The 10,057-nt window shown below is 48.7% G+C and overlaps 1 protein-coding gene across 8 annotated transcripts in view; it reads left to right on the forward strand.

Moving 5' to 3' along the window:
- LOC135102924 (zinc finger protein 358-like) overlaps positions 1-7,862 on the forward strand; it is a 31,358-nt gene extending 23,496 nt beyond the window's left edge. For all 8 annotated transcript variants that reach the window (XM_064008604.1, XM_064008594.1, XM_064008624.1 and 5 more), the window contains 2 exons: positions 5,157-6,107; positions 6,363-7,862. In XM_064008604.1, coding sequence (XP_063864674.1) covers positions 5,157-6,107; positions 6,363-7,051 — 1,640 coding nt within the window. In that variant the 3' untranslated portion in view covers positions 7,052-7,862. The remainder of the gene's footprint in view (positions 1-5,156; positions 6,108-6,362) is intronic.
- The last annotated feature ends 2,195 nt before the right edge of the window (positions 7,863-10,057 follow it).

Here is a 10,057-nt window from a genome sequence, read left to right on the forward strand (position 1 = left end):
TTAATAAGCCAGGTGCTGAGAGGCTGCCTGGGCTGCGGCCTGACAACAAAACGTGACGCTGCCGAGTATGTGAGGCGGCGCTCCGGGCGGGGAAGTGGCTTGGAGGACGCCGCATCGCCCCGCCCAGCCCCGCCGTCCCTCGCCCGCCGTGACTCGAGAGGACGGCGGCGCGGTGGGCAGTCGTAGTTTGCCATTTTATATTCCATTGCAAATCACGTAATGCCCTTTAAGCCTTTGTTTTTTACCGGTGGGACTTGACCTGCCCGACACCAGTGCGAAACGTGCCGTATTTTTGTTTATTTGCAGACAATTACAGTTATTTTGGTCCGAATGTACGCCGAGTTATGTCTTGCAGGGAGGGAGCGGCAGAGGGAGTGAGCACTGGTATAAAAAAAAAGGGGGAAGAGAAAGGGGAAGAGAAGGGAAGGGAAGGAAGCAGTGCGCGCCCTCATATTCAGGCTCCCTTCCGCCATCCACCCCCTCCTTTCTGGGCCTCCTTCACCTGTGGTCACGCGGCAACTTGGGTGAAAGTACAAAAAAATAACGACCTATCTTCCACCACTACAGTTTTTGGGCCGCCGTTTGTAGTTTCTTCACAACACTGACTGTTAATGAGGCCCTTGAGGCTTGTAGTACACCTGATGAAGAGGCCAGGTGGGTGTCGCTCCTCCACTACACACCACACAACACACCTCTCGCTACACCTCCCCTCTCGCCCTTCCCTTTGTCCTCCCCTGACTCCCCTCCCTCGTTATATCTTTCTCGGTAAACTCTGCATGGTATTATAAGTCAAAACGTTAGAGTTGACTGAATTAACGTTGCTGCGGGGCGTGATCAGGCATACGCGACGCAGCAGCATACCTCGTCTAATTGATCAGAGTCCACTAATGTAAACACACCCACCTCGATTCGCCTCAAGCTGCGGGAAGACGAAGAACACCTCGCAGGGAACATTCGCCACACTGATACATAATACGATAAGCCCGAGGAACATACATGATGGCTCTGGTGGTGGTGGTGGTGGTGGTGGTGGTGGTGGTAGTGGCGGTGGTGGTGTGTTGAAGAGGTGATGTTTTAGGGAGATTTCACCTCAAGTTTAGGTGATTATATAAAGTCATTTCTTGAAATGGTATCTTCCCCTCCTCTTTTTTCTCTTCCCCCTCCCCCTCCTCCTCCTCCTCCTCCTCTTCCTCCTCCTCCTCCTCCTCCTCCTCAACCTTCATGACTGAAAAGATTTAAATGTCACTGATTGACCTAAAACTCTACTTTTCACTCTATTTTTCATGCAGGTGTCTCCATCGCTGTCGTGGGCACACACTAGCGAGAGGTGACTTGAGTCGAGGCATTTCATGAGGCAGAAGTCGGACGGAGAACCACTCGATGTATATGAAAGAAAGCGACTGACGAACATTCACTGATAAGATAACGCTACTAACCATACATTAAAAGTCTCATAACAGTATTATAAACAACATGACATCCTATTTCGTCTACTTTTAAGTCTCTAATAAACGTTAAGTGTTTTAATGTGTTTTCATACGTCTAGATACAGTTTAACAAGAATTCTGTATCATTGATATTTAGGTAAAAATACTCATGAGAAACAGGCTAATTATCTCTGCTGCCATTGAAAATAATCCTGATGAAAACTCAAAATGTTTAAAAATACAGCCATTAATACCGTAGCGAACGTAAAACACACACACACACACACACCCACTAGACCCTCCAAACAAAAGAGCGGCAAAACACACAGGTACTCAGGGAACACCTTGACAGCCACCTGATCACTACCTTGCGCCCATAAGGCACGCGCCGCCACACGCCACTCGCCGCGGGTCACGTAATGGTGGGAAGGGGCGCCCGTGACTTCCTCGTCGGGTTAGCGCGCACGAGGAACGCAGCAGGAAGCGAGCGGGGGCGTGGGAGGATGTTGGGGGACACGTGGACGGAAGTGGGCGCGTGAGGTGTGTGGCACGTGTGTGTGTGTGTGTGTGTGTGTGTGTGTGTGTGTGTGTGTGTGTGTGTGTGTGTGTGTGAGAGAGAGAGAGAGAGAGAGAGAGAGAGAGAGAGAGAGAGAGAGAGAGAGAGAGAGAGAGAGAGAGAGCGAGAGAGAGAGAGAGAGAGAGAGAGAGAGAGAGAGAGAGAGAGAGAGAGAGTTAAGCAAGAAAAAAAAAAACACAGGTTACAACAAAATTTCTGAATGAACTTCAAACATCGAAGACAAACCATTACAAATAGATTACAAAATGAACGAAAGTAAAATTAACCATAAAAGAATGTGTGTATATTCTCGCTTGTATTATAAAAAGCAAGTAAAAAATAACTTGGATGTGATAAATGGCCTGCAGTAGTCTCCCTCCACCACACTCAGACAGAGTGACGCTTGTGGCGGCGGGAGATCCAAGAGGCTGAGGGAGAGATTTGCTCGGCTGGAAAATAAAAGGTGACGAAAGGTGCAATGGAAATGGCACACTATTAAACTCTCTACATAAAATCCATTATATTAAACTCCACACAATCCACAAGGCATCCTGCTCGGCTCAGTGCTGCGCCCTCCACCAACACCGCTGCTGGGAAGAGACACGAGACACACCACACGCATATGAGGACACAGCAACATTCATCACATATTTAACTTTCCCCGCCGTCCGCCTCGGTAAGTCAGCGCTGCGTATAAGGTCTGGACCCCATAAAGCAAATCTAATTGCGACCCTTAGGATGTGCAAATATGATGACCCAGGAGACAGGTCGGGCCGCTCCCTTCGATCTGGCCATCACAGGGGGACTTCGGAACACGGCAGAGAGTGGTGTGACAAAATGTTAATCACATGCCATGGCTACGGCGGCAATAAAGTAGCAGGAAGGCACGCAGGTGGCGCCCCTAGAGCGGCGAGGCCCTGGAGGCACGAAGGGGGAGGGAGCGACACTCGGAGCTCCATTAGCGCAGACATAAACCGCAGACCACAAACACCCACGACCCGGGGATGCTCTAAAAGAGTCACCCTGACCACAGACCGCAACGGGAGACAGTCCTACGTGCGCCTCTCTGTCTTGCCTCCCGCGCATCACCCTCCCTCCACTTGTCTATGTGTCTGCCTCTCTCTTCATGTGCCTTCTGTTAGTATATTCGAGTTTCTCATTTTCTTTTTCCATCTACGTCATAAAAAATCTACCCCTTTCATCATTACTAAAAGCGGTTGTGCACAAGAAGATTTTGTTCCTATAGATATTTTTTCTCAGGTTAAAACTTGAGGCGACGAGCGAGTCTAAGTTACCGCCTCCCTCGTCACGATGTTGCTGAATCATCATATCATGAATCGAGAGTCTCGTCATATATTACTAGCATCATAAATAGAAAACTTTACATACAATATTCTTCTTACCTTTACGAGATATATTGAGTGCTAATTTATATCCAGACAGAGGTATGCACTCTAACAAGACTATTATTTCTGCTAAGTGGAGATACCTTGATGAATTCTGACCATTATCATACTCTTTTTTTCCCCCCGGAGGAGTCATGCCTGAGTTTTATGATAAGGAGTGTGAGAAGCAGCGGCAACACTCCTCCAGGCCTCGTTCAAGTCGATATAAATGGCCGCTGTGTTCCCGCCCGCAGCCTTTTGCGTTGTCCGCCTCGCATCATTGTCAATTCGTCTTAATCCCGCCACATGTCGCGCGGCGCTGGGCTCGGCCTCTACCCTCCAGCCGCTGAGTTCCTGTGGTCGCCTGAGTTTCACCCCTTCTGTTTGTCTCTCTCCGTCTCTGCCTCTGTTCTTGTCTGTCTTTCTGTCTGTCTGTCTTTGTTCGCTCTGTCTCTGCCTGTCTGTCTGTCTGTCTACCTTTCTGCAAATCTGTCCTATCTGTATGTAAGTATGTATGCATGTGTGCTGTTGCTCCTCTCTCTCTCTCTCTCTCTCTCTCTCTCTCTCTCTCTCTCTCTCTCTCTCTCTCTCTCTCTCTCTCTCTCTCTTTCTCTTTCTCCCCTTCCCTGACCTCCCCCTCCTCCTCCTCCTCCTTCTCCTCCTTCTCTACTCCTAACCTCATCGCCCACCACCTCAATCCTCCTTTGCCTCGAGATGCTCCCCTCCACGCCCTGCCTCTCCCCCGTGTACACCGCATCTTTGTGTTCGTCTCCCTTCCTTCCTTCACTCACAACCTTGCAACCCCTCACGACACACCACTTTGGCCTCTCTCACCTCTTCTTCCCTTTAACGCAGCTACCTCCCTCTCCTCATCTCTCCGTTTCCTCCTCTCTCTCCAGCTCTCCCCTTCACTACACAAGAGCTCTCACTCCCGGAAGCCTCATATTTGAGCACACAGAGACTTTTTAACCCCAGGGAAGTCTCGCCGTGGCAGGAAGTTTCAATCTTAGAGGTGAAGGGAAATCAGAGTAATTTTCCCGTTACTGTGGGGAGGAAAAGACTCGTGAAACAGGGAGAAAGGGAAGGGAACAGAGGAGAAAAGAAAATGGGAAAAAATTGGCGTGAAGGGTTGTTAATCGAGTTTTTATATCTATATGGTCATGTGTTTATTCCGCTAGCGTGTGTGTGTGTGTGTGTGTGTGTGTGTGTGTGTGTGTGTGTGTGTGTGTGTGTGTGTCGTGCGCGGGCCCCTGGTGATGTGCGGTATAATCATGATAACACTGACCTGCCGGTGTATGAATGGCGTGATTGTAGGGTTATGGCGTTGCAGTAGATCTATTTTATAACGGTGAACTAATGGTAGGTTTGTAGTGATGCTGGTAGGACATCATCTGTACGTGTATTGAAGCCTATGTAGCGTGGCACACTTTCCCCCCGCAGACCGTCACAACGCTCAAGACACGGCTAATATGTAAGACGGTGGTAATTTATGCTACTTGACGAGGTCTGAAAAGGTGCTACGTGGACAGAGTCTAAACTGGGACCTGGAAGCCGCTGGACCAGAGCACCACAGCCTCCCGCCCGCCTGTTTATGTTAACGAGTTTTGTTGCAGAATATTCTCAGCCGCTAGGGACGCCAGCAGACAGGAGCCGTCCAGACACTGAGGCTGTCCCGATACTGGTGTGTGTGTATGTATGTATGTGTGTGTGTGTGTGTGTGTGTGTGTGTGTGTGTGTGTGTGTGTGTGTGTGTGTGTGTGTGTGTAACTCTTGCAATCCTTCCGGCAGGCTCTGTGGTGTTCGAGGTGGTGCGGGAGGTGTCACCTGGGGAGCGGCTGGTGGCACTACTGCTGCCGGAGATGGGCGGGGAGGACGTCCTGCTGATGCCGGCCCTCTCGCTGCTCCGATCGTCCCTCTACCGCCGCACCATTGACTCCATCATGTCAGAGGCGCCCCTTGACCTCTCGCGGTCCCTCCTCACCTCTCCACCATCGCCTCCTCCTGGGTTCTGCACAGGCAGCGCCAAACGGAAGCCAGAGGAACTCTCGCCCCGTCGCTCGCCCTCACCACATTCCCCGACCTCCACGATGGCCTCTGTGGCTTCGTCATTCTTCCCCTTGAGGAAGCCTGAATCCAGCGTGTTCTCTCGTGAAGTAGCGACTCCCGGGAGATCCCCCTTCTCTCTGAGCCTGTCACCACAAACACCAGTATCGGCATCCAGCAGAAGTCTCGGCTTTGCGACGCCTTCCAGCAACGCCATCACCTCGCTGCCTCGCTCCAGTGAGGCGCATCTGACCATCACTCCCACCAAGCGGCGAGAGCGGACGATGCTTCCGTGCTCGGAGTGCGGCAAGGCGTTTGACCGGCCGTCGCTGCTTAAACGACACATTCGAACCCACACAGGCGAAAAGCCCCACGCGTGCGACGTGTGCGGCAAGGGGTTCTCGACGAGCTCCTCGCTGAACACCCACCGGCGGATCCACAGCGGCGAGAAGCCCCACCAGTGCGGCGTGTGCGGCAAGCGGTTCACCGCCTCGTCCAACCTCTACTACCACAAGATGACGCACGTCAAGGAGAAGCCACACAAGTGTTCGCTGTGCACGCGTTCCTTCCCCACCCCGGGCGACCTGCGCTCCCACATGTTCGTGCACAACGGACAGTGGCCCCACAAGTGCTCCATCTGCGGCAAGGGCTTCAGCAAACTCACCAACCTGCGCAACCACGCACTCCTGCACGCAGGTAAGGATAAACATCAGGCTACTTGCCTCTGACCCAGTGAAACATGTTTGTATATATCACTAATTGCTGGTGTTTTTGCCCTTTAGTTTCCAAATGGCTAAGGTCATCATGTTTCTCGTAATATCACATGATTTCAGCTTGGAGGGGTTACTTAGCAGCAAATTTTCAAATTAAGTGTATGGGCATAAAAACTTGTTTTCATCACAACCACTTTTCCTTGAACGTGCGTAACGGTATTCCTCTTCCTCCAAACAGACGTGAAGAGGAATGACTCTTCCCTGGGGTCGGCGCCTCCTGACGTCAGCTCTCCGGCCTCAGAACCTCTCTCAGTCACGCCCACCACATCCTTCTTGGCTCCCTCTACATCACAATCTGTAATATCCACTCCATCTACCGCGACGCCCTCTCCTAACACCTCTCCATCACCCCCTCCCTCATCTACGCCGCCGCCCTCCTGCACCATCGCTTCAGAGTCACACGCCGCTCTTCCCTCCTCACCAGCGTCGAGACAAGATGATCGTCACCATTCAGAGGAAGCTTCGGGCCGCGTCGTCATAACCCCAGTCGCCAGCGGTGACCCCTCAGCACCAAGGACCAGCTCCTCTCACCCTCCCCCTGCAGCAGCGCCCAGCACCTCCCCCGCATCAGGAGACGAGAAGAAAGCCTCCTCCAGTACCTCCAAGAGCCACACCTACACGCGGTTCTTCCTGGATGATCTCCTACACTCACCCAGGATACGCGCCTCATCTGCAGAAGCTTCAATGCCGCGGAAACACGAGGAAACTTTCTCTTCCGCTGAGGGAAACGCGGGCGGAAAAGAAAGTAGTACTGATAAGGAGACAGCGGAAGAAAAGGAGAACGATAACGAGGAGATACAGATTATTGACGACTCTCGCGCCTCTGAGGAAAGGAAAGCGAGGGAACAGGACGCTGCCAGTAGGTAGCGCTGCCGCCTGACCGGAGTCTAAATCGCACCTTCCGTTCCGACAGCTCCTCACGTTTCCTTCCCGTAGACTCGTGCTTGTATAGCTTTACCTGTTACCTGGAGCTTTAAACTAGAGGTGTACCAAAACGAGATTATTAGAAGAGGAGATATATAAAAAAATTGCGAGAGATTAGTTTTTATCTATATATGTGACGAATCGTGTAGGTTTCGTAGAATAGGAACGATTATTTTTCTTGTTAAAAATTTCTCTGTGTTTATATCGAGTCTTCTCCATCGTAATGCGGCATTTCATCGTCAAGGGAGCTACTTATTTCTTGAGGTTTATTACCGGTAAACAGACATACAGACATACAAACGGAAGACAGATACACACACCACGAAACGCACACACACACACACACACACACACACACACACACACACACACACACACACACACACACAAACACACACACACACACACACACAAACACACACACCTCCTCTTTCTCTTCTTCCTCCTTTCTTGTTCCACCTTATTCTCCGCCTCCTACTCCTTCCCCTCCTCTTTCTTCTCCGTTTCTTCCTTGTTCCACCTTACATATGTTCCACCTCATTTTCCTCCTTTCCATCTCCCTCTGTTTCACAACCTTTCTTCCTGTGTTCCACCCTCTTCCTTTCCACCTTGAGTTCTCAGTAGCGGAACCTTCCTGTCATCTTCCATTTCACATTCACCCGAGGCTGGACGTGCAATATTCTAGGACTAGAGTGTACGTACGTATTTATTATTATATGTGTCGTTTCAGAAAAATAAAAAGCCCTTCCTAGTTCTCTCTGGCCTTCACTAGAGCATCACTTTGTCCCTTACAGCACCTCGTATGTCTGACACTCCTCGGTGGGGCGAGATGAGAGAGGAAGAGGAAGAAGCGGGGAAATGAAAGAGAACTGTGGAAGTAAAGAAAGAAGGAAGGTTAGGAAAAGGATAAAAAAGTAGTTGCAGAAAAAGGAGGAGGAGGAGAAAGGGAGGAGGAGGAGGAGGAGGAGGAGGAGGAGGAGGAGGAGGAGGAGGAAGAGGAGGAGGAGCAGGAGGAGGAGGAGGAGGAAATAGAAAACGAAGACAGAGAAGAAAAGAAAAAAAAAAAAAAATATATATATATATATATATATATATATATATATATATATATATATATATATATATATATATATATATATATATATATATATATATATATATATATAGGTACATGAAAAACAAAAAAAGAAATCTTGAAAATACAGAAAAGATGAAGAACACGAGTTACATATACAAGTACTTCGTTAAAACTGCCTTCTTTCTTCTTTCCACCCTTCCCTCCTTCCCTGACCAACTAAGGGTAAGTAAAACAAGTAAAACACGCAAGTCTGGCCGGAGTAACAGCGACACACGAAACATACCCAGCATCCGCGACTAGGGAGTGAGCACTGCTGGGGCACACTGGGAGAGGGAGGGAAGGGGAAGCTCAGCAGGTAACAAGCAAGGAACATCACGTGCTTACTAATGAAAGGAAATCACAGGTATTGCGCACCAGAGTTTTGTATAATGGTCATCCTTTCCCAGTCCATAAATTCTACGGATGAAAAACGCCCCTGGTGGTAAAACTTAGCATTGCAGATCGGTAAGTTTTTTTTTTTTTTATGCCCTGTTTTTGTGCATCGTTGTATAGTGAGGTGTATATTGGTGCGTAATAGAACGTTAGTGCGGGTATGCGAAAGGGTACAAGCAGATATCAAATAGCAAATGGCTTTTTGACTCGCATTCTTAAACGTTTCTGTGCTTTATTTTGATTCTTTTGGAAATCACTGGAGTTCTTGAGAGTGTTCGTACGATTCTAGTGATAACTGACAAGAATTCTGCACCATTAGTGGGTAAAAACATCCATAAGAACCTAAGTAGTAATTTCGAATTTGAGAAAAGGCCTGGGGAGAGCAAATCTTTTAAGAACAAGGGACTTTGTGTCATAATTACACTAGATTTGATTATACCACAAAAAGTATGATACAGGAAAAAAAAACCTACTTACAATATGCAGGAAAAGAAAGGTGCAATCTACGGCTATTATAGCTTGTGGGGGAGAGAATAAGCCCTTGTTGGTATGGTAATGTGTTGAGCGGACAGTGTAGGTGGAGGCGCAGTGTGAAGGTAGCTACATGTTGAATATTTATACTGATGAACCTGATCCGGTCTTGTGTTACATAGCCTTCGCGCTGCCACTCACTTACTGGCTCGCTGGGTCACACTATGTAAGGTGAGAAATTAATGCTATTCAAAGCAGGGACATGGACTGACTGGACCACCGGTCGTCAGGGAGCAGCGGCGAGGGTGTGATCGACGCCACCATCACAACACTGTCCTCCTCTACTAGTACTCGTACTTCCACTTCTGACGGGAGGATGCAAAGATATCTAGCGCTGGTGAAACAAAACTGGCAGAATCAAAGTAGAATATAGGGAGACAGTGTAGAGAAAAAAATAGCTCTACAGAAGTCTTAAGGATTTGTGGGAATGACGAATTAATGGGACTAATGAAACAACACCGACAAAAGTAAAGGGTGAGACGAAACTATTGAAACACAATGCTTCCAGAAAAAGCATCGCCACCGCCCCCGCCACCGCCATCACTACCACTTCTTAAAGGAGGGCACAGAGGAAACTACAAATAACACCAAGGTAAAGTGAAAGGAAAAGATCATAACAAGCAGAAAAAAAAAAGCTTCCAAGTAGAGTATCACAAACGTTCCTATCACCTTCACCATCACCATTGCCGTCACTATTATTTCTCACAACAGAACACAATAATTCCTGAAGAGAACTTAGACCTTTCAGGAGCAACATCTTGAAAAAGAAAATCTACTGTCTATTATGAGTTGTACCTTCCAAGGTGAAAACCCTTTTAGCTTGTCTATACCATCCATAACTAGAGATGTCCATGTCACTTGTATCACGTCATGCTCGTCACTATCACTGCATTTGTAGCCTTAATAGT

This window comes from Scylla paramamosain, chromosome 1, assembly GCF_035594125.1.
Source record: "Scylla paramamosain isolate STU-SP2022 chromosome 1, ASM3559412v1, whole genome shotgun sequence".
Taxonomy (NCBI): Eukaryota; Metazoa; Arthropoda; class Malacostraca; order Decapoda; family Portunidae; genus Scylla; species Scylla paramamosain.